Here is a 23,261-nt window from a genome sequence, read left to right as displayed (position 1 = left end):
CACACACCATTGCCTCCAAGGAAGCACTTCTACTTCTCTGTCCTGCTTTCCCGAGTGGATTCCAAACATTTGTTTTTCTAAGCCCAGAGTCAGTCCTGTTTGGAGGCCAGCCAGGGTCGGAGGGGCACAGCAGTGAGACACAAAAGATCAAATCGACCTGAACTCGACACCCTCAATCAGCCTCTACTCTCACCCAGTCAAGACAGAATTCTTGGCTCCTCACCTGAGTCCCGGAGGGGCCTGACTTCTGTCATCTTTGCCCCGCGGCTCACGTGAGCTCGGACTCTGGCGCCCCTCACACCCAATTTACACTCTCAGGTAATGACCCTGTTTGTCTTATCTGTTGCCGTGTAACAGACTACCCCCAAAACTCAGTGGCTTCGAACAGCAACTATTTTCTTATTTCTCACAATTCCGTGGGTCAGGAATTCAGGGCCCACTGAGGACGGCTCCTTCTCCGGGTGATGTCCACAGGGACTTGGGCTTCTCGAACGTGGCAGGTGGAGAAGGAAGACACTGCAAGAGAAAGAGAAAGCTGCCGGGTCTCTTAAGGCCTGGACTTGGAAGTGCTAGGCATCACTCCTGCCTCTTTCTGTTGGTTAAAGCCTGCCACAGGCCTTCCCAGATTGAAGGGAAGGGACATAGGCAGACCCCTCAACCTGTTCCTGACCTCAGAGCTCAGGCATTCTCCCTTGGAATTCACTTTTTTTTTTTTTATTTGAGAGAGAGAGAGAGAGAGAACACATGAGAGGGGGAGAGGAGCAGAGGGAGAAAGGGAGAAAGAATCTGAAGCAGGCTCCACACTCCGTGTGGAACCCAAAGCAAAGCTCGATTCCATGACCCTGGGATCATGACCTGAACTGAAATCAAGAGCCGGATGCTCAACCAACTGGGCCACCCAGGCGCCCTGAAGTTCACTTTTTTTTTTTAATTTTAATTTTATTTTATTCTTTTAATTTACATCCAAGTTAGTTAGCATGTAGTGCAACAGTGATTTCAGGGGTAGATTCCTTAGTGCCCCTTCCTCATTTAGCCCATCCCCCCTCCCACAACCCCTCCAGTAACCCTCTGTTTGTTCTCCATATTTACGAGTCTCTTCTGTTTTGTCCCCCTCCCTGTTTTTATATTATTTTTGTTTCCCTTCCCTTATGTTCATCTGTTTTGTCTCTTAAAGTCCTCATATGAGTGAAGTCATATGATATTTGTCTTTCTCTGACTAATTTTGCTTAGCATAATACCCTCTAGTTCCATCCACTAGTTGCAAATGGCAAGATTTCATTCTTTTTGATTGCCGAGTAATACTCCATTGTGTGTGTGTGTATATATATATATATATATATATATATACACACACCACATCTTCTGGATAAAAGAACCTTTATGCATTCATCCATCGATGGACATTTGGGCTCTTTCCATACTTTGGCTATTGTTGATAGTGCTGCTATAAACATGGGGGTGCATGTGTCCCTTCGAAACAGCACACCTGTATCCCTTGGATAAATGCCTAGTAGTGCAATTGCTGGGTCTTAGGGTAGTTCTATTTTTAGTTTTTTGAGGAACCTCCATCCTGTCTTCCAGAGTGGCTGCACCAGCTTGCATTCCCGCCAACAGTGCAAAAGAGATCCTCTTTCTCTGCATCCTCGCCAACATCTGTTGTCGCCTGAGTTGTTGATGTTAGCCATTCTGACAGGTGTGAGGGGATATCTCATGGTGGTTTTGATGTCTATTTCCTGGATAATAAGTGATGTTGAGCATTTTTTCATGTGTTGGTTGGCCATCTGGATGTCTTCTTTGGAAAAGAGTCTATTCCAGTCTTTTGCCCATTTCTTCACTGGATTATTTGTTTTTTGGGTGTTGGGTTTGATAAGTTCTTTGTAGATTTTGGATACTAACCCTTCATCTGATATGTCATTTGCAAATATCTTCTCCCATTCTGTCCGTTGCCTTTTAGTTTTGCTGATTGTTTCCTTCACTGTGCAGATTTTTATTTTGATGAGGTCCCAATAGTTCATTTTTGTGAAATTAACTTTCTATCACCTGCCTTTATGCCTCCCCAGTCATGACAGTCATTCATTCACTCATTCAACAAATGTTTATTGAGCACCTACTCTTTGCCTGATACTCTGCTAGGGGCTGAATACGTAGCAGTATACCAAGTGGAATAAGACCTCAGAGAGGTTACGTGCTCATGGGGGAGGCAGAAAAAAGACGTCAACAGGCAACTGATGTGTGGCATGTCAGTAATATGTCAGCAAAGCTGGGAAGATGGATGGGGAGCGGGAGGGATGGGCGGGACGTACAATTTTAAACGGGATGGTTAGGGGGTGCAGGAGCCAGCCCACCGCGTGGCTTCCTGGGTAAGGATGGTCCAGGCAGAGGAACGTGCAAGAGCTCTGCCTCCAGGAGAGCACAAAGCAGGCAGTGGGAGAACTTGGGGAGCAGGAGATGAGGTCAGGTGCCCTGGGGGCCTGCGGAAGACTTTGGTTTCACCCTGGGTGAGAGAAGAAGCCAATCAGGCATTTGTGGGGAGGAGTGACGGGGTTCGAGTGAGGTCCCCAGCCTGACACGAGCTGTGCATGTGCGTTAACTGTGCCCCAAACGCTTATTTTCCTGGGTTAAACCATCAGCCTCTGAGGCAAGCTGAGAAACACCATTTCACTGCAAATGTTGATTTAAGGAAGTCCACTGACACCATGTAACAAGAGCCACAACAGCTGACCACACCCTTTCACTTAATCCCATGACTGGGAATTCATCCTGGGGAGAGAACTTAATTAAAGGGTGGTTGTTTTTTTTCAGGGGTGTTTCCAATAGTAATTTTTTTCATTTTGTGTTTTTATGTTAATAATAATCTTTCAAAAACAGGCACGTACAGGGGCACCTGGGTGGCTCAGTCGGTTGAGCGTCGGACTTCAGCTCAGGTCATGATCTCACGGTTCGTGAGTTCGAGCCCAGCATCAGGCTCTGTGCTGACAGCTCAGAGCCTGGAGCCTGCTCCACATTCTGTCTCCCTCTCTCTGCCCCTCCCGCCATCCACACTCTCTCTGTCTCAAAAATAAATAAACATTAAAAAAATTAATAATAAAAAAATAGGCACGTACAAATACTCCATCGTCTGATTGACTCCCTCCAGTCCAACACTGCCATTGGGTCCAGCACTGGGACCAGGTGCTATTGCTTTAATTGTCACGAGCAGAGCTAATAAGGGGTCATATTTGGTGTGAAAGAGTGGATGTCCACAAAGCAAAGGCCAGAGTGTGTCAAACACCTGCCATTTGAGGCAAAAGACCCGCAGCAGTGCAGCGAGTTCCTTGGACAAGCCACGTCGAACCCAAAAGAATCTCCATCATACACTTGGTTCCTCTTTCTACGTCCTGAGTGGCCGCTGGGTCCCAGCAAAGCATCATCCGTCCCATCCGTGTTGTTGCTTTTAATTCTGTGTGCTCGCAACAGTGTTTTCACTTAATTAGCAGTTTCATTTTGATTATACAGTTAAGAGTTCTATCCTTCCACTTAGTTCAATTTTAATAGCATTATAATAAAACATGAGGTTATTTAATGAATCAAATACCTAACACACCTAACACTGGAGGTTAGGGAAACAATGACGTTCCTTTGAAAAGTTGTCTACGGGCTGCTGGGTGGCTTAGTCGGTGAGGCGTCCCACTCTTGATTTCAGCTCTGGTCGTGATCTCATGGTTTGTGGGATCGAGCCCTGTGTTGGGGCTCTCTCTTGGCGGTCTCTCTCCTGTCTCTTTCTCTCTCTGCCCCTCTCCTGCTCACACTCTCTCTCAAAATAAATAAATAAACATTAAAAAAAATTTTTTTTAATGTTTATTTATTTTTTGAGACAGGAAGAGACAGAGCATGAACAGGGGAGGGTCAGAGAGAGGGAGACACAGAATCTGAAACAGGCTCCAGGCTCTGAGCTGTCAGCAGAGAGCCTGACGCGGGGCTCGAACCCACGGACTGCGAGATCATGACCTGAGCCGAAGTCGGCTGCTTAACCGACTGAGCCACCCAGGAGCCCCTAAATAAATAAACATTTTTAAAATAAAATAAAAAGCTCTCTGCACGTTACTTGAGTGCAAGCAGCCTGGAGGTTGGGGTGACTCCAAGCAGCCTTGGTGCTCCTTCTCTGGCCGGGCCCTCAGGAAGGTGGGGGGGGGGGGTGGGGAGGGGGTGCTCCCCAGCTACAGGAGGCACGTGGGAGAGCCGGCAAGGTAGCAGACGCGCCCAGGTCTCCGCATGAAGGTCACCAAGCCTCCTCCATCCACAAGCAGGCCTGACAGGTGGGTCCGGCCTGGATTCAGGAATGTTCAGCTCATTTATTCTGATGACCACATTCTGGGGGAAACAACAGGCAGATCTACAGGCTCACTTCTACTCTTCATTCTCGAGCAGACCCTCTCCCAGGGGATGTCAGTCATCGCCTTCTTCCAAACCTGTTCTGAGCACCCTTCCAGCTTCCCTGTCTCCACGGCAGCAAGCAGTCAACACGCTAGTCTCCTCCGCATCATCCCGCCTCCGCCCCAAAGGTCTGCTGAGTGAGACGTGTCCTCTTGGATCAACTGTATTTTTGCCTAATCTGGTGCTGTCACCCTTTGTTTTCCTACCAATACGGCATGACACGAGGAAGATTCCTGCTGAAACCTTAATGCAGAAAATGTCCTTCCTGCTCAGTGCCTCCCAGACTCTGGTAATCCCCAGACTCTGGTAATTTGGCCCTTGAGGCGATTGCCTCTAAAACACAGAGGAACCAAATTTAGCTCATTCCTCCATCGCAGAAGCGCCTCTTGGATGCTTTGGTAGAACAAAACTTTGCATTCCACACTGGGTAACTCTGCCAGGATTCATCGCTAAAAGATTTTAAATCCTCTGCCTGAAGTTGAGAGTGCTAATGATTGTTTTTTCTTCTTTTCTGTAATTTCAAAGGAGAAATTCCCAAATCTCTCGCTCCTGCTAGAATTTGGGAAGTGAAACATTCCAGGGAGCAGGAAGAGCTTTTCTCATGGAGTAACACCTCCATCTTGTGGCCTTTCTGGTTATTGCAAGTAGCTCAAGCTGCCTCTTAATATTTTGACTACTGCTACCATCGCGGATCTGGGAGAGGACTTGAAAAGTGTTCTAATTCAGTTTCCTGTCTGCAAACAGGTAAGGTTTATGAACACCGCTATTGCTTTATTATAACAGCCCAGAGAAGTTAAGAGGCTTGTCCAAGGCCACACAGCTAACAGAGTATCTTACCTGAGGTTACTTGCAATCCTCTGGTCACTTTTTAGGAAGAAACCTTTCTTCAAACTAATTTCTACCAATTATAAGACACAAATCTGGAGGTGTTCTGGTTGAAGTCACAGAAGGGCTCACCCTTGCCAGCCCCTTTACTCAGCACACTTTGAAAACCATTGTCCTATACCTGAAAGGAACAGCAAACTCTGCCAGAGAGATAGGGGAAGTTTTCACTGATGCATCCGGTCGGCCGTTCAGCAGATAATTATCAGACTCCTTCCATGTGTCAAACCCTTAAGCAAGATAGACGAGATTTCTGGTCTCATAAAACTTACATTCTGGTTGAAGAAGACAGACACTAATTGAACAAATAGATGACTAGAATAGTTTCTCTTTTTTCTCTCTCTCTCTCTTTTTTTAAAATATATTTACTTCAGAGGAAGGGTGGGGAGAATCTTAAGCAGGCCCCATGCTCAGCCCAACGTGGGGCTTGACCTCACAACCCTAGGATCGTTGATCCCACGACCATGACCTGAGCTGAAACCAAGAGTCAGACACTCAACCGACAAAGCCACCCAAGCTCTCCTTATTTCTGATTGTGACTGGGACGTGGGGAGAGATGTTAGAGAGTCTGGTCTGAGAAGAGGATTGGAGCTGTGTCTCAAAGTGTGAGGAAGGGTCAGCTAGAGGACGAGGGAGAGGGTAGATGTTGGTCAACGGGTACAAACCTCCAGTTATAAGACCAGGAGAATAGATCTCAAATGTTCTCATCACAGAAAAGCAGTGGTCCTTATGTGAGGTGATGGAGGCATTAACACTACTGTGGTAACCATTTCACAAGACATAAGTGTATCAAATCAACAGTGGTACACCTTAAACTTATATATAATGTTATATGTCAGTTATACCTTAACGAAGCTGGAAAAAATTTAATAATAAATACATAAATAATCAAACTTGCACCATAATATTTTTTTATTTTTAATTTTTTATGTTTGTTTGTTTGTTTGTTTGTTTGTTTTTTGAGAGACAGACAGCGAGCAAGGAAGGTACACAGAGATAGAGACAGAATCTGCAGGAGGCTCCAGGCTCCAAGCTCTTAGCACAGAGCCCGATGCGGGGCTCGAACTCACGAGCAGTGAGATCATGACCTGAGCCGAAGTTGGACACCCAGCCGACTGAGCCACCCAGGTGCCCCAATATTTTTTTCTTTTTAAAGCCAGGCACTCTGACGCAGTGAGAAAGCTCAAGGGTACCGCTGCCTTTTTCTCCTTCCAGGAGGGGGCGCTGATGCGTGTAATAGCCAACCTCATCCAAAGCCAGCACCTGGAATTTTCCTCTATGGCATCACCCCCTTCAACTTAGCTCCTCAAAACTACATAGCGAGATCGAAAGGGTCAGTGAAGACAGATTTGGGGTGGGAGCGGTGGAAGCAAAGGGAGAAAGCAAAAAGATTTAGGCTGGAGGGTATGTCCAAAGCCATCAACCACATTTTTTTTGTTTCAGTTTTCGTGTTGAAAAATGTGTGTGTATGTTTTTAAATTAACTTTTTATTATATAAAACGTCCATCATAGACAAAATTATAGATAATAGTTCAACGAAATACCATGGACCCATCTCCCACATCAGCAACCATCAACTTTAGTTGTTCTGCCTTGACACACTTCCTCCTTCCGTTCACTCGTTTATGAAACAAAATTTTTGTGCTATATTTTTTAAAAAGCAAACCCAACACATTGAATCACTTCACCAGTAAATACTTTGGGATAGTTTCTAACAGACCAAGGTACTTTTCATTAAGCATAAGCACGATACCCCTGTCATAACAAGCTACATTTAAAACAAGTCCTTAACATATGTGTTTTTTAACATTTTATTTTTGAAATAAGTTCAGACTTCCAGAAAAGTTATTTTAAATTTCAGTGTCTTATTCAGAAATCTCACCTTGAAATTGTGTCTGGGAACAAAATGATAGATCACAGCCTTAGTTGGAAATTACCTTTGAGGGTGCCTGGGTAGCTCAGTCACTTCAGTGTCCGACTTTGGCTCAGATCATGATCTCATGGTTCATGAGTTCGAGCCCTGCATCGGGCTCTGTGCTGACAGCTCAGGGCCTGGAACCTCCTTTGGATTCTGTGTCTCCCTCTCTCTCTGCCCCACCCCACTCACTCTCTCTCTCTCTCTCAAAAATAAACATTAAAAAAAATGTTTTTAAAGAAATTACCTTTGGAAATAGACAATCAAATAAATAGATAAGCATGCTGAAGAAACAGTATGACAACATAAAAGCTCAGTAAAATAATGCTAATTTCTATTAAATGCTATGTTATATTAAAAATTTAAATATATTAAATTTAATAACCAGAATGCCTCTGACTTAGCAGAACTAGCTTAGTTCTGTTCACAAATGCCTTAGTGTTTGTGGCATTTTGTCGCTTGCTATTTCATCATAACATTTTTCCATATAACCCCTTCCAGTGGCAAAGAGCCATTTTGGAAAAGTGCCATAGTTTGTTACATTAAAATATATATATTGAGCTATTTCCAATGCATGATGACTGAAAGCAACATCTTGACATATCACGTTGTAGTGTCTGTGTAAGAAATTCTGCTAAAGGGCAGGTCTTTCAAACCCCTTCGGAGATAACTGGGGAGCCAGAACAGCATATGCACAGACCACGGGCTGTGAGGGAATGTGCTGTGTTCAGGGACCCAGGAGACCTTCGCGGCCCAGCTGACAAGTTGGGCAGTGGTCAGTTACTCCGGGACCCCTCCTGTACCATGACATCGTAGGGAGAATTGCGTGGAGCGTAAGCATTTTCTATGATGCCATTCTAAAGAATACCTCCTTCATCTCTGTGGAGAGACACTGGATATTTATTACCTCAATTTAGCATTTTCACCAATTAATAAGTATAGCTAAGGTCAGAAAATACAGCTTCCGTCCATATCAAAAGTCAAGAAGGAAAATGTGCCAAGTTTACATTTGAACAGCTGCTCGTCTGAAGAGTTATTTGGGGGGAAATTTCTAGAAGTTTGTGCGGCTGTCATGACGTTGTCTGGGACCTCAAGAATAAACCACAACAGACACGGGGAGAGACAGCATCTTTGCGTCCATGTAGCAAATCTCAGCCTGCCTTTGTCACAGAAGGCCCGGATTCTATACACACACACACACACACACACACACACACACACACCTTCACGCATGCGCACTACTAGTCATGTCGTCATACCTGGTGAAGCCCTCCCCGCCCCCCCCCCCAGCCATCACATTAAAAGCAAACATAGAAAAAAAAGACATTCCCTGTAGAATAATTCTTTCACTTTCCTCTTTGATTTTTATTATAGTTTGAATCTAAGACTCTGCATCCCATAGAAAAGCTGGGAACAGAAGTGCCAATTCAAAGTGACTTTCCACAGCCCAGCATATCTACTTTATTCTTTCAACTTACCTGGAGACAGAATGTGTCTTGGAGGAGATTTTCTTTATTAAATGTATGAGGGTGGTTTTTGTTTTGGGGTTTGTTTGGGGTTTTTTTTGGAAATACGATATTCCTGTTTTTTCCCCCTTACCCTTGGGCAGACACATTCTCCTAAAATAACCACTTTATCTGCCTGGGTTTGAATCCCAGCTCTATCTCCTACTAGCTGTGTGACATTAGATGAGTCGCTAAACCTCTCTGTCATTCTTGTTTTGTAACGAGAGGACAAGAGCAATAACATCGGTCTGATGGTGCTATTGGAAGGATTTAAAAAGTTCACACATAAAAACACTTAGAACTCTGGCTGCTACACAACAACTTCTTAATAAAGAGTTCCCATTTTTGTTATTATTACAGGTCATATTTATTTCAAATTAGCTGGTCTCTTTTAAAAACACGAAAAGCCTTATCTTGATTACACTTACAATACATGTTCATTATTAAACATTCAAACAACACAGACAAATATAAAGAAGAAAATAAAATAGTAAAATTCTCCTCCAGAGAAACCTCTGTCAACACTTTGAGCATCCTTCCAGATAGTTCTTGAGTCTGCATACCGAAGATAATGTTACAGGCCCGACGGCCTGGGGCTCCTCATGGACATTTGTCTTGGGCTGTGCTTCCTGCATCTGTAAAAACAGACTTGGCGAACTGTCTCCAGGAAAGCAGGAAATAACATGGCTTAGACCCAGTGATTCTCAACCAAGAACAAGTTTGCCCCTCGGGGGACATTTTTGGCAATGTCTGGAGACATTTTTGATTGTCTCAACTGGGGAGAAGGGGACGCCACTGGCATCTAGTGGGGAGAGGCCAGGGGTGCTGCTAAATGCCCTACAACGCACAGAACAGCCCCCACGACAAAGAATTTTCTGGCTCAGATGTCAATACGGCCCAAGTTGAAAACCCCTGTGTTAGGTTGTTTCATTTCTCGGAGATGATAAATATTAGAACCAGGAGTCGGTCAGCTAGAATACACCGGTATGGTTTTACCTCTTGTTAAACTTTTAAAATACTTTTGTACTGGTTTTCCAAGAGCTCTCTCCAGCCCAGTTGCCCCTGCCCGGGCAGGGAGCCTCCAGTGCCTCCCCAGCACAGCATGGATGGGGCTAAAGCAGGTGTAGACAGAGAAAGGGCGCCTCCAGGGCCAGGCTGCACCCACCTGTAGCTGTCTGACGAGGCAGGGCTCAGGCCCAACCTGCTGTTCAAGATTTTAACCTTCCCCTCCAGCAATGAGGGAACGAAATCGAGGGCCTGAGAAGCATTTCATTCTTACACATAGAAATGCTGAGCAATTTCTTCGTAAGTACTTCCTATTGTTATTAATTATCGTTAGTGGTAGTATTAGTATTTATTTCAAATTAGCCATTCCTTTTTTCTTTTAATGAAAAGAGCTTTACCTTGCTTCTAATTGTAATACATGTTCATTATTAAACATTCAAACAAAACAGCCAGACTTCTGTTTTGTGGCGAGAAGTTCTGCTTGTGGCATCTTTATAATAGCTCTGCTAGAGACGGGAGAAGCCCACCTCTCACAGCAGCCGGGGGGAGAACTTAAACAGGCGTCCTCCACTACCGGTCATCAGGGACAGAGGAAGGGGTCACCCCTAGCTGGAGCTGCAGATCAGACGCGTCCTGGACAGACCGCCTTTTGTCTGCTCCCCTGGGACGGAAGAGGGAGCCTCTCTACTTCTGCTCGGACCTCTAAAACGATTCTGGGAGAAGCACTTCACAAGCCAAAGGCTGGGAGAACTATCTGATCATTTCTAAATGTTATCTTGAAAAGGAAAGAAAGAGGCTTTGTTGACAAACGTTCCTGCTGGTGTCTGCCTCTCCAAGGCCTGAATCTTCCGCTCACTGCTCTAGAAAAAGAAACTATTGACGAATTTAGGTCCTAACACCGAGAAAGGAGTCTCATGATCTTTGGCCAGAAATTCCCCCGAGACACATGAAATCAAACGGTGCATGCTGTTTTGTAGCTGGCTTTCAAGTTGAAACACTGGGCATATTTCCATGGAAATGAATATAGAAACGTGACCATCCGCAAAGGCTGCTCAGCATTCCGCTGTCGGGATGGAGCAGACTGTATTCGGCCAGTTGTCTCCAGAGGGGTGTTTTACGACAGTTGCTGCAGGGAACAGCCCCACAATTAAATCTCTGTGAAATTTTCCAAGGGATAGTTTCCTGGAAGTGGAACTGGCGTCCTGAGTTCCTGAGCCTGTGAACACGTCACTAGCTTTCCCTTCTCTGAGGTCATGAAGACGCATGGGTGGGGGAATAAAGAGAATTTTTGAAAACTCCCAGGAAACGTGGTCCCAGGACCAAATGCCATGAGCGCAGCTTGCCCCAAACCAGAAGCCCGTGGCTCCTGGAACCGTGGTGTTCAGCCCAGCCCACCAGACCTCATCCCAGAAGCCACTCGTCCTCCTGACTACATCCGGGTCATCTCTCAGTGACACAGGGTATGGCAGGCCCTAGACAGGCTGGGGCGGGGGGCTTTACCTGCCAGAGGAAAGTCAGTTCCGCAGCCTTTACCATTCACCCCCTCCCCACCTGCCCCAGACCTCCAGGGAGTCAGAAGGAAGTTGCTGACCTGTTCCCTGGGGGAATAATTGTATTAGTGATAAGGTGGCCTCTAGCAGCTTCGTCAGCAGATTCAAGGCTTTGGGCCGGGTAATCCTTTGGCGTCTGCCCCAGCAGCTGGTGGTCACAAATCGGGAGAGAGCCCCTGCCCCCAGCCCCGCTGGGCTGTCATCCTCCCCCCACCCTTCCCCCAGCACAGTCCTGGCTCCGGCTGGGGCCGACCCGCTAAAGAACCCGAAGAACGGAGGGCCAGGGTGACGGAGGAGCCAGCCCGAAACCAAAATAATGTGAGGTGTCAACACAGTGTTAAGAACAGGCAAGTCAAACATTGCTAGTATCTTTTATTCTGATGGATTTATTTTTTCCATTCTAAGTAATACATACCCGCTCCGGAATACGAGGAAAGCAAAGACAAGTTAAAAATGAGCCAGTGTCCTTTAAGCACCTTGTCATTCACATGCCCGGCTGACCTGAGGCTCCAAACCCCATCCCTGGAATCTTCCATCGACTGACCGAGGAGAGAAAGATGACCTGCGGTTGGTCATTATTGCTCATCAGTGTTGGTGAGGACAAGATCCGGCCCTGGAGTGTCTCTCTCCCGCCCAGGGTGGTCCGCTCTCCCTCTCCTGGGAAGAGCGCTCGCTCGTCGTGAGCACCAGCTAAAGCCAAAGAGACGCTCGGTCTCCTTGGAGAGCACCATGGTGGAAAGCAGGAGTGTGGGGACCTGACACCGCTTTGAGAGCCCTGTCTCCTTCCCCAGGCTCCTCTACCATTCTGCAGCTGTGTGGCCTGAAGCAGTTTGCTTAACCTCTCTGAGACTCAGTTTCCTCACCTCTGGGTTGAAGGTTGCTGTGAGCGTTGGATAGGATATTGCAAGCATTTGTGCAAGCACTCTTCTTGCTCGCTGTCTCCTTCTCACTAGCGCCGGTGCAAAAACATCACAGGACACTTGGCCATCCATCCACCCTCGAATCCTCCCCTTCCCTGGCCCCCACGCCCCACGCTGTCCTGATTTTCCCAGGGGCTCTTCCTTGGCCCCGACCTCCATGGTCAAAGGTCCTCAGCTCAGCCTAGGGTGCTTTCCTCCCTGCGCATGCCTGATCAGGGCAGGCCCTCAATCCAGGGCCTTCGGTGACCGTCTCTGTGGACGAGCCGGGTGTGAGCCCGTTGGGGCGTGTGGAGTCGGTCTCCACACCTGAACTCTGAGTGGGTCTGTGGGTGGAAGCTCCGGCCCAGATCCAGGCAGGTGTGAAGGGGTCGTGCAAGCTGCACAGGCATGCGAGATCATCACCCAAGGACAGGGTGAAAAGGTCGGCTGGGGCGTGCTTTGGGGCGCCCTGAGTGATGACTATTCAGGGTCGGAGGGCGATGGTAAAGACATGCTCCGGAGTGGGAGAGACAAGCTTTCCAAAGGAGAGACTGGTCAATCAAGTTCAAGGGAGATGCCTGTGGCTTTGGAGGTCAGGTGGAGCTTCGGACTGTGCAGTAGAGGGCCCTGAGGGCTGCCTGCCAGGAAGGGGTGGGTGCAGGTGAGCACAGAGGCAGAGGAGGTCAGGTGTGGGGCCTCGGCCTGGTGGCCTCGATCTTCTGAGGCCTGGGAAAGCGGATTACCCTGCAAAGCCCCTCGAGCTGACTTCCCAAATCCCCAGTAGTGCTTCTCTGTCACAGTGAGGGTTAACCCCACATACATAAGGGCCCCGCCCCCCCGCCCCCATCCCCTTCACTCCATGATCCTTCCAGAAACTTCTCACTGTCCCCCTTCCCCTTGGGCTCTAAGTCCCAGAGGTGAACAGGTCTGCTGAGGATGGGTGGTCCCCTCCAGACCAATGCAGGGCTCTCTGCTCTATCCCAGGAAGGAGGCAAGAATGGACGTGGGGACAGGGGACAGGAAAGGCTATTTCCTGGGGATTGCTCTGTGATCTCCTCAGAGAATCATAATAATAACAGCCCCCATCATTTATTATGCTCTTATTGAGTACCAGGCACTGAAACACGTTGGGAATTCTCTTGGTTTCCCCACTACACTGCAAGACAGGTAGTTTTGTCACATTTTCACAGCCGAGGAATCTGAAGCTCAGAAAGCCTAGATCACTCGCTCAGGGACGTATGGCTGGCCTGTGCGGGAGCCGGGGTTACATCTGGCTCTGTCTGGGCTCTCTCCACGCTCCTTCTGAACCCCAGGCTTGGTTCACAGAGGCGCAGACCCCTCCTTCCATCTCCTCGCCTCAGAACCACACTGGGCTCGAGCTGGGAAGCCTGGATCTGGGGACAGCAGGGAGGCCAGCCTGCCTAGGACCGTGAGGCCAAGTCGGAAAGGAGGAGAGGCCACCCGAGACGCCATTGCCAGGCTCAGGAGCTGTGTCCTCACACCTCCCAACCTGCAGGCCCTGCTCCCCGGGAGGGTGAGGAAAATGTTTACGGTTCCTCTTCTGCTCCTCACAGACCTGAAGGAGACTCTCCACCTTGGGCCTCAGGCCTCCCTGCCTCTAGGCCAGCCTCAGACCCTATATTAGAGCCATTCCCATGCGTGATGGGAGCCACCTCTGTGCTGGACGTGTGGAGAGCCCCCTTCTAGGGGGCCCGAGACCCTCAAATTCTGGGCCGTAAGCAGTCCCTTATCGAGGGCTTGGGTGGGAACCATGAGGGTGGAAGGCTGGAGCCACAGTGAGCGCCACACACACGGAGGCACACAGATACACAGACGCACACACACCTCCCAGACACACACTTGCTCCCAGACACATGCCAAGCAGCTCCAAGAGGTTTAAAGTCCTAGGGGACCTGGAGTCCACACCTCCCTTCAAGATTTGGCATTGAACGGCGAGCAGGTTGAGGGCACAGAGGGGAAGGGACCAGGGGACCCTGGGCAGCCTGGGGGCTGGTGTGGGGGCAGCAAGATCGACCGGCTCAGCGGGCACCTTGGTGACGCTGCAGGTGTGGCTGGTTGATCCCCTGTGGAGACAGTAAAGATTAAGAGGATCATAAGCTGCGTCCAGTGCTGCCCTGGGAGAAATCTCCTAGATCCAGAGCCGCTGCTGTGAGGGGAAGTTGGGGCAGCTCCTGAGTTCAGACAGACAGAACAGAGAGGAAAGACTCGGGAGGGAGACAAAGACAGAGGGAGACCACCAGGGCCAGGGAGACAGAGAAGTCGAAATAGAAGAGAGACGGGGGCACCAAGAGAGGGACAGAGGTGGAAAGAGGGGGAGCACGGCTGCGCCCCCTCAGGAGGCCTCCCTCAGGCAGGAAGCGGGGGACCCGCTAGCACCAGGCCCACTGCCTGCGGATGAGCGCCAACATGGCTGCAGCTGTGCCAGCCACTGCGGCTGCTTCCCGGAAGGAGTCTCCAGGCACATGGGGCCTGGGAGAGGAGCCGGCAGGTATGGCTTTCCTGGAGGCAGCATCTGGGCCCTTGGGGGAGCGGAGTGTGGAGGACCTGAGATTTGCAGAGACCACGAAAAAGAGCCCCAAGGTCTGTGGGCAAGAGTGAGGGGACAGGCCAGCAAACCCAGAATCCTAGAAAGAGGGGGGTGGGAGGCAGTCAGCAGAGTCGGGATGGGACAGCTGAACTGATGGGAAAAGAGGGAGAAGCAGCCTTGGGGTGTGGCAGCCGAGCTCCCAGGGATGTGGTCAGGAACGTTTCTGTGGGATGCCAGAGCCTGAAGTCACCTGCAGAGAAGGGATGGGAGCCGGGGCAGCGGAGGCAGAGAAACGTGCTCTTGGAGCCAACTGGCCCCCTGAGGAGGCGGTGGGAGGGCAGAAGCTGGCTGGGGGGGTGGGGGGTGTGTGTAGGTAAAGGAGGAGAGAGTGCTAGTGTGTTTAAATGTGGGTGGGGACCGGAAAGGGAAGGAGGCGGGGAGGGCTCCCAGAGAAGGTGGGAGGGAGGGGTGTGACCCAGCCCTGCCCCTGCCCCTCAGGCGTGGGCCCCTCGCTCCAGTGTCGCGTGTGTGGTGACAGCAGCAGCGGGAAGCACTATGGCATCTACGCCTGCAACGGCTGCAGTGGCTTCTTCAAGAGGAGCGTGAGGCGGAGGCTCATCTACCGGTGAGGGGGGTGGGGCAGGACCCCCACTGGGGTGAGCCCTGTGGGGGGGGCGGGGAGGGGCCCCGGGGAGGGGTGGAGGATGTCCAGGAATGAAGGGACTGGGGGAAACGTGTCCCAAAGCCAAGTCCAGGGCCTGGGTGGGGCACTGACACCCTGGGGCTCGCCTCCTCCTGCAGGTGCCAGGTGGGGGCAGGGATGTGCCCGGTGGACAAGGCCCACCGGAACCAGTGCCAGGCCTGCCGGCTGAAGAAGTGCTTGCAGGAGGGCATGAACCAGGATGGTGAGTCGGGGAGCCGGCCCGGAGAGCTATATGACAGCAGAGACGGGGGCACAAGACTGAAGGGGGGTCCTGACCCTTCCTGCCTCCCCAGCTGTGCAGAATGAACGCCAGCCGCGAAGCACAGCCCAGGTCCGGCTGGCCAGCATGGAGTCAGATCCGGAGCGCCGGCTGGAGCCCCTGGGGGCCCCCCTGGCCCCGGCAGGGCCCAGTCCACGGGGCCCCACGCCTGTTTCTGCAGCCAGAGCCCTGGGGCCCGGGGCCCTCACACCTCCAGGTCACCACCACTTCATGGCCAGCCTTATAACGGCCGAAACGTGTGCTAAGCTGGAGCCAGAGGACGGTAAGTGGGGGGACCGCTGGGTGCTGGCTGCTGGGTGCTGCCGCAGCAGGCTTTAGCCTCACCCCTGTGGCCCTGAGCGCCCCCTGCCCCTGCCACAGAGCAGCCTCCTCCTCCAACAGCCGATGAGAATATTGATGTCACCAGCAATGATCCCGAGTTTCCCTCATCCCCATACTCCTCCTCATCCCCGTGTGGCCTGGACAGCATCCATGAGACATCGGCTCGCCTTCTCTTTATGGCCGTCAAGTGGGCCAAGAACCTGCCCGTGTTCTCCAACCTGCCCTTCCGGGACCAGGTACACGTGTCAGGGGATGCACTTGGGTCAGCCGGGTTGGGGGCACATACACTGTCGTGCAAGCGATGGTTGGGGGCGGGGGGCCTGAAACCTGGGGATGGTGGTGACGGTGTGGGGGCACATGTCTCTGGGTCCCTGTTGGTCAGGGATACGCGTCTCAGGGACGTGACCGTTGGGGGGCGCTCACATCTCTGGGCAGAGATGATGGTGGGACGTGCAGCTAGGAGGTGACGAAGAGACCAGGGATTTGAAGGCAATGCCTATGGCCCCCTGGGTCCTCTCTCCCCCTAGACACACCCTCAGGTCCTACAGTCCCTCTGTGTGACAGGGCAGTCTGCCCTCCCGTCAGCGGCGCGAGCGGGTGACTCTGGGCTCCCCAGGAGCACGAGTGCCTCTGACCTCAGAGCTCCAGTTTCCGCCTAACCTCTTCACCTGTAGGACTTCCCTGGGAGCGTCTCAAGGGCAAGTGGAGGCGTCACGATAAACCCAGGAAGGGAGGCACACTGAGGGTCTGAGTCCTTGGCCAGTGGTTTGCAAGGGGTGGCTCAGAAGTCAGGCAGAGCCTGCTGAACGCACTCAACTTGGGATGCCCGTGGGGTGTGCCCCCGAGGCGGCCCAACTTCCCTCGGCTCTCGGAACTTCCCAAATGTTCCAGCCGAGCCTCTGGGTGGAGGCTATAGTGTCTTGGAGCCTACGCAGCTGGGCCAGATCATACCAAATCCTAGAACTCTGGGCCCCTGGCCAGTGTCGGGCAGAGGTCAGGAGAAGGTCTGGGCATCCGGGACCAGCCCTTCCTTTCCCAGGGCCCCAGAGAAGGTGGCGGAGGTTGCAGGCTGAGCCGGACAGGTCGTTTCTCAGTCATCACACTCGCTGCTTCTTGAGCACAGGTGATCCTGCTGGAAGAGGCATGGAGTGAACTCTTCCTCCTCGGAGCCATACAGTGGTCCCTGCCTCTGGACAGCTGCCCGCTGCTGGCCGCACCTGAGGCCTCCGCTGCCGGCAGCTCCCAGGGCCGCTTGGCACTGGCCAGCGCGGAGAGCCGCGTGCTGCAAGAAACCATCTCACGCTTCCGAGCGCTGGCGGTGGACCCCACGGAGTTCGCCTGCATGAAGGCCCTGGTCCTCTTCAAACCAGGTAGCCCAGTCTTTGCCCAGGCCTTAAAGAAAGGCGGTTGGGGTCAAAGAACGACAATGCCAGTGATTTCCTTCTGCCTCTCGCTCTGCTTCCACGGCCCCACATAGCCACAGGTGGGCAGAGGCTTCTTCCCTGGGGGGCAGGAGGAAAGAGGCACGGGCCCGGCTCATCCCTCCTAAGGGTCCTGGTTGACTGTGGGGGCGGAGGGACCGGAGGGCAGGCTGGGAGAGGAGCTCACTGCCGATGCTTGTTTCTCTCCAGAAACTCGAGGCCTGAAGGATCCTGAGCACGTGGAGGCCTTGCAGGACCAGTCCCAAGTGATGTTGAGCCAGCACAGCAAGGCGCACCACCCCAGCCAGCCTGTGAGGTGACCTGAGCGCGTGCCTCCCTGCCCACCTGTCCCTTCTCCTCTTCACCCTCCCCCCACCGCTTTGACATCATCTCTGGGCTGCACTGATCAGATGGCCCAAAGGTCTGAGTTCATCCGGCCCGAATCCAACATCCACTGTGTGCCAGGCCCCAGGAGTAGGGACCAAAATGAGCGTAAGACAAAGTTGCTGCCTTCCAAGGATGCCAACCCCCCCCCCCCCGCCCAGTGAGCACACTGAAGACGAGAAGCACCCTAGTCAGATACTGAAGTTCAGATACCTGTATCTCTATGTATGTATCTATGTGGGTATCTAGGACAGGAGCCCAGTTCGGAAGGTGTACCAGGTTGCTGCCAAGTGAGGAGGTGGGAGATTAGGCCAGAACAGTGCTCTGGGGCCAGGCTGTCCAGGACTTGAATGCCAGCCAAAGGCCATATGTGATTTGGCGGGCAGACGGAGCCACCGTATGTGTTTGAGCAGAAGGGTGTTGTGCACAGAGCCGGAGTGAGTACAGAGAATATGATCGGGGAGGGCGGTGCACGCTGACCTCATCCGGGGGAGTCCCTGGGGTCCTGCTCTCCAGAAGTGGCCATAGGGAGTGGAAGGGAGAGGACAGTGGCAGGAGCCTCTAGGAGTCAGAATGGGTCGGACTTGGAGCCAGAGAAGAGGTGCTATCGGGCAGAAGAGGGTGTCAAAAAATAAAAGGGGACGTCGGGCAGAGATAGTTTTTAGGGAACATGACCAGGTCTGTTGGAGCTGCAGGGTAACATCTTGTCAGGATGCACTGGGCTAAGCCACGTGCACGGATGATGGCCCGGCCCTGGCTGGGTTTGGGGGCAGGAGCTCCAGGCTGAGAGCGTGGCTGGGGGAGCGTGGGGGCAGGGGCCACGTTCATCCAACACCAGTAGATGCAGTGGAGCCTCGGCATAGATTGGGCCACTTGACATCCAGGCATCTACTGGCTATTTTAGACCTTATTATCTGCATTCTTTTGGGGTGCCCAGCGGCTGTCTCTGAAGAAGTTAGGTGAACATGAACATCTTCAAATCAGCTCTGATCTGAGAAATGATGTCAGGAGGTAACCTCCCTTTAAAAGGAGTCAAAGTATACAAGGAATATATATGGTGTTGTCCAGAAAGATTTCTGCTGCCTATGAGCATGGGGAGAAACAGCTGTTCCTAAGGTGCGACAGAGTGTCCTAAGCACAGTCATCCCAGACACTCAACACATCCAGTAGCCCTCCCAGACTTTCTACTGGGATCAGCTCCCAGAGATGTCCGGGCATATTGGGTTGGTGTCAGATTTCCAATTCTGATTAAGATTTCCTACGTCACCTCTTAGCAGTTCAGTATCAACTACAGACAGAAGTGAAAGAGAGGTTTTCGGTTCTCTAAGTCCGTGTATTTCAGTTTTTAGAAACTGCAATAGGCAGGAAGAAATACAGTTCCCATCACAACCCAGTCCACACACAGACACTGAAACAAAGTCCCACCGAAAAGTACCTGCACTTACTTTGCAGACAGTAATTTACTCCATTTCTCTTCCGTTTCTCTCTTTTTTTTTTTTTAAGGCTTGTGGTGACCCACTGAATTTAATTTCAGACCCACTAGGGGATGAATTCCTGCAGTTTGAAAAACAGTTTCTCGACTTGACTTTCTAGTTACTTCTTCCTGAAACTCCCCAACTCAGATGAACAAGAAGGGAAGGAGCAAGGGAGAGGGGCAGGACTGCGGGGTGCCACCCACTTGGCGCCCGCAAGAGAAAGGAAGCCCTCGGGTTGGGTGGGCAGAACAAGTCCCACGGATACCTGGCCCATGAGGGAAGGCCTCCCACAGACCTCCATGGTGGGAGTTGAGGGTGGAGCTGCCCCACTTTGGAGCGGCCTCCTTGATGTTGGGCACTGAACCCTGCTGATCCCTCCCGTCTGTCTTGTGGAGCTTCGCCATCCACCTTCCTTCTTTGCACTGGGGACCCTCGCCCTGGCAAATGGTTCTTACTGAAAACTGCAGTTGTTTTGCTTCTGGAGGAGTATCTCACCACAAAAATGATGCTTCAACTTCAGAACACTTTCACTAACGGCTACTCTATCATCCTAACGGGCTTACACAGGGGAATTTATATTCTTACTCAAATATCTATAGTATTGACCACAGCTATCATAATAATCATATATGTGATTGATATATTCATACATAGTATTAATGTAAATAACTCCTCCTCACTTTCCAATCTTTACACATAATAAACAATATTCACGCACCCTTTCTTATGCGACCGCCCCCATGACTCGTGCTCAGAAGCTGCCAATAAAACTGATGTTGTTCTCTCTCCCGTTCAGGTTTGGGAAATTGCTCCTGCTCCTCCCATCCTTGAGGTTTATCACTTCTGAACGGGTTGAGCTCCTCTTTTTCCGCAAGACCATAGGGAATACTCCAATGGAGAAGCTCCTCTGTGATATGTTCAAAAACTGAGAGACGTGGAACTACCATGGGCACCGCTACTTTGGAAAACAATCTACCAAAGCCAAACATTTGCCCTGTGACTCGGCAATTCCACCTGTAGGTACACACGTACCGGGCAGAAATGTCCACTAAAAGAGATTATAAGAATATTCATAGCAGCTTTATTCCTAATAGCCCCAAACTGTATTTTGGCAATAGGATGGATTAATAAATCGTGATCTATTCATTTAATGGAAAACAGCAATAAAGAAGAGTGAACTACCAACACATGTGACAACATGGATGAATTTCACAGACATAAAAGTGGAACCGAAGAACCCTTCCAGGCACAGGTTCTGCTTATACAAAGTTCAAGAACAGGCAAGACTAACGGATGGTGACAGAAGCTGGAATAGTACTTACCTCAGGGGGAGGGAGGTGGGTGGCTGCGAAAGGACCCAGGGGAGCCTTTTGGCATGCTAGAAATGGTTTTTATTTTGACCCAGGTGGTGGTTTCCCAAATCTACTAATTCATAAAAATTAATTGAGCCATGCACTTAAGATTTGTGTACTTTACTGTATTATGTTAAATCTCAATAAAAAAGTGAACAACAAAAAAGAAAACACATGTGGAAAAGGCTCTCCCTTTGAGGACATGGAAGGAATGAGCACAGACTCGTGTTCCATCTGGTTTCCATGCCAAGGCAGAGTCCAGGTGCAACAAATTCAAGCCTAGCTTCAGAAGCTCCCACAGGAGCAAAAAGGCCAGCCTCTCTCCAGATGGGGGCCCGCCAGCCCACAGGCTCTCTCAGCCTTTCTCTTCCTGTTCTTCCTCACCCTTCTAGAAACAAAGGTGAGCCCATCTGACTCAAAACCAGGCAGCTACAGGCACTTTTGGGGAAGGGGAATCTCTAACACTTCTTAATTCCTTAGGGAGAAATGCTCAGCCAAGCCTCATCCTTTTCAAAGGCAGATGCAAAAGACGTACAAAATGGTAGTCAAGTTTGCTTTACTTTATACCAGGCAGTGAACCAAACGCTGAATGCCCATGTTATTTAATCCTCACATTAGCTCCAGGACAGGGACCTATCATCCCCATTGATAAATGAAAACCCTGAGGCTTGGAGGGAACACAAACCTTAGTGGGACTCAACTCGTCTGAAGTCCGGCACTGCCGCCCCACCACACCCCTCCACTCCTGGAATCGCTGAACAACGCTGTTGCATTTCCTGTCCCCACAGAAGAAATGCTTGAAGTCAAGAAGGAAAAGGTCATGTGAGAAATATGTGAAATCCTAGGGGTTCCCTGCCCTTTGGCCTGTGTTATGAATTCTAGCTCGCAGAGATATCCTGCCTTGATGGAAGGAGGTGGTTCAGGACACTCTGCTCTGGAAATGACAATAGCTAGGCCGGTGCCCAGAGAGGAAAGAGTATGGCAAATATTGCCCAGCTTAAGCCCTTCCCACTTGAGCACTCAAACTACTCTGGGTCTTCTAAAAGCATCAGATACACCTCAGTATCTTATCAAAAGTTTTATCAAAAGTTTTAACCATAGGGTTTAAAAGGCCTGTAAACAGAAAGTCCGAGCAAAGGCACTGTAGCAAGACACAAGGGTGAAATAGGACCAGATACGCCCCGGACATGTACCCTGTAGTCATGCTCCTGAGAACATAAAGGAGTGCGGAGGTGGCCTGTTGAAGTTCACAGGCTGGTGTCTGGGATGTGTGAGCACAGCAATTCTATATTGGGAGAGAGTGAGATCTCCAGGAGGAAGTCATGGAGAATTAGAGGAGCTACATAAACTGAATTATCTGCTGGCAACCGGCGTCAATACCACCCCCCCTCTAAGGTCTTGTCTTGGTTGCGGAGACGCTAGGAACTACATTTCCCAGGATCCCTTTGCCTAAGGCTCGCTCATGAAAGGCAGGCACTCACAGGGGCCTAGGAAGGTAAAGGAGGAAGCCATTATTCTCTGGAGGCAGTTGCAGCCAGCTGTGTGGGAAGACGGAGGTTTCAGGCAGTCTTCCTTAGAACTGCAGTAGCTTCGAGGCAAGCTCTTAACTTTGGATCTTTTGGCTGAGATCTGTGTTGGCTTTCTCTACCTTCTGCAGGAGCTTCTCTGATCTTTGTTTTCCCAGTCCTTCCAATGTTTATTGTTAAACTTAACCCTGATTCCTTTTTAAATCCTTCTCACCTGAAATACACTGAGTGGCTCTTGTTTTCCTAATACAATATAGAGCTTAGTTGATCTCAAGGATTTACTCAACATTTTGCTGTAAATTGGCCCCACTGACATTTGGATGGAAAAGAGCTCTCCTTCATTGCATTTAGGGCTGTTGCTAGGGAAGAGGATACTGTGAAAGCTTTTTTGCCCTCAAATCTAGAAATGTCTTTGGTTATGAAGCACATGGAGGTAGTCTCTGTGGGCCTATCTGGGCCTTTCTTTTCAACTGCAGTTTGCAGATTGGAGGGACACTCATCCTCCTGCACTTTTTTTTTTTTTAATTTTTTTTTCAACGTTTGTTTATTTTTGGGACAGAGACAGAGCATGAACGGGGGAGGGGCAGAGAGAGAGGGAGACACAGAATCGGAAACAGGCTCCAGGCTCTGAGCCATCAGCCCAGAGCCCGACGCGGGGCTCGAACTCCCGGACCGCGAGATCGTGACCTGGCTGAAGTCGGACGCTTAACCGACTGCGCCACCCAGGCGCCCCCCTCCTGCACTCTTAAGGGACTTTCATGGTAAGAAAGGCAGAGAAAGACCCAAAGATGCCAAGAAGCACCATTCAAATTAATAAATATAACCTGATTGTGGAATCCAGGTGTTGTGGATGACTAGTCTCCATCTTGTGGACATTGTTTTCCCCCGAAATTCAAGCTCCACAGGGTTAGGGAGCTTTGTTTTGTTTGTACCAATTTACCCCAAATACCTGGGACAGTGTTTATGGGTGCTCAGCAAATATTTGTTGGATGAATGGATAAATGGCCACCCAGAACTGGGAGGAGACATACTCAGATAGGAATCCGAGATGCCCACAGACTCAACAATCAGATATTACATGT

General features: G+C 50.3%; 1 protein-coding gene across 1 annotated transcript; it reads left to right on the top strand.

The window, feature by feature from the left end:
* The first annotated feature begins 14,570 nt into the window (after positions 1–14,570).
* Positions 14,571–20,230, top strand: NR2E3 (nuclear receptor subfamily 2 group E member 3). Its single transcript, XM_047074590.1, has 8 exons — positions 14,571–14,678; positions 15,216–15,342; positions 15,519–15,622; positions 15,714–15,962; positions 16,082–16,257; positions 17,145–17,391; positions 17,653–17,758; positions 20,098–20,230. The coding sequence occupies exons 1-8, from the start codon at positions 14,585–14,587 to the stop codon at positions 20,228–20,230; spliced, it is 1,236 nt and encodes a 411-aa protein (XP_046930546.1). The 5' UTR covers positions 14,571–14,584.
* The last annotated feature ends 3,031 nt before the right edge of the window (positions 20,231–23,261 follow it).

This window comes from Lynx rufus, unplaced genomic scaffold (genome assembly GCF_022079265.1).
Source record: "Lynx rufus isolate CCGP_SWC_20201006 ecotype Redwood Valley unplaced genomic scaffold, mLynRuf1.p SCAF_13, whole genome shotgun sequence".
Classification (NCBI taxonomy): domain Eukaryota; kingdom Metazoa; phylum Chordata; class Mammalia; order Carnivora; family Felidae; genus Lynx; species Lynx rufus.
Note: the sequence above shows the minus strand (reverse complement) of the source record. Positions and strands in the feature narration are given on the sequence as shown.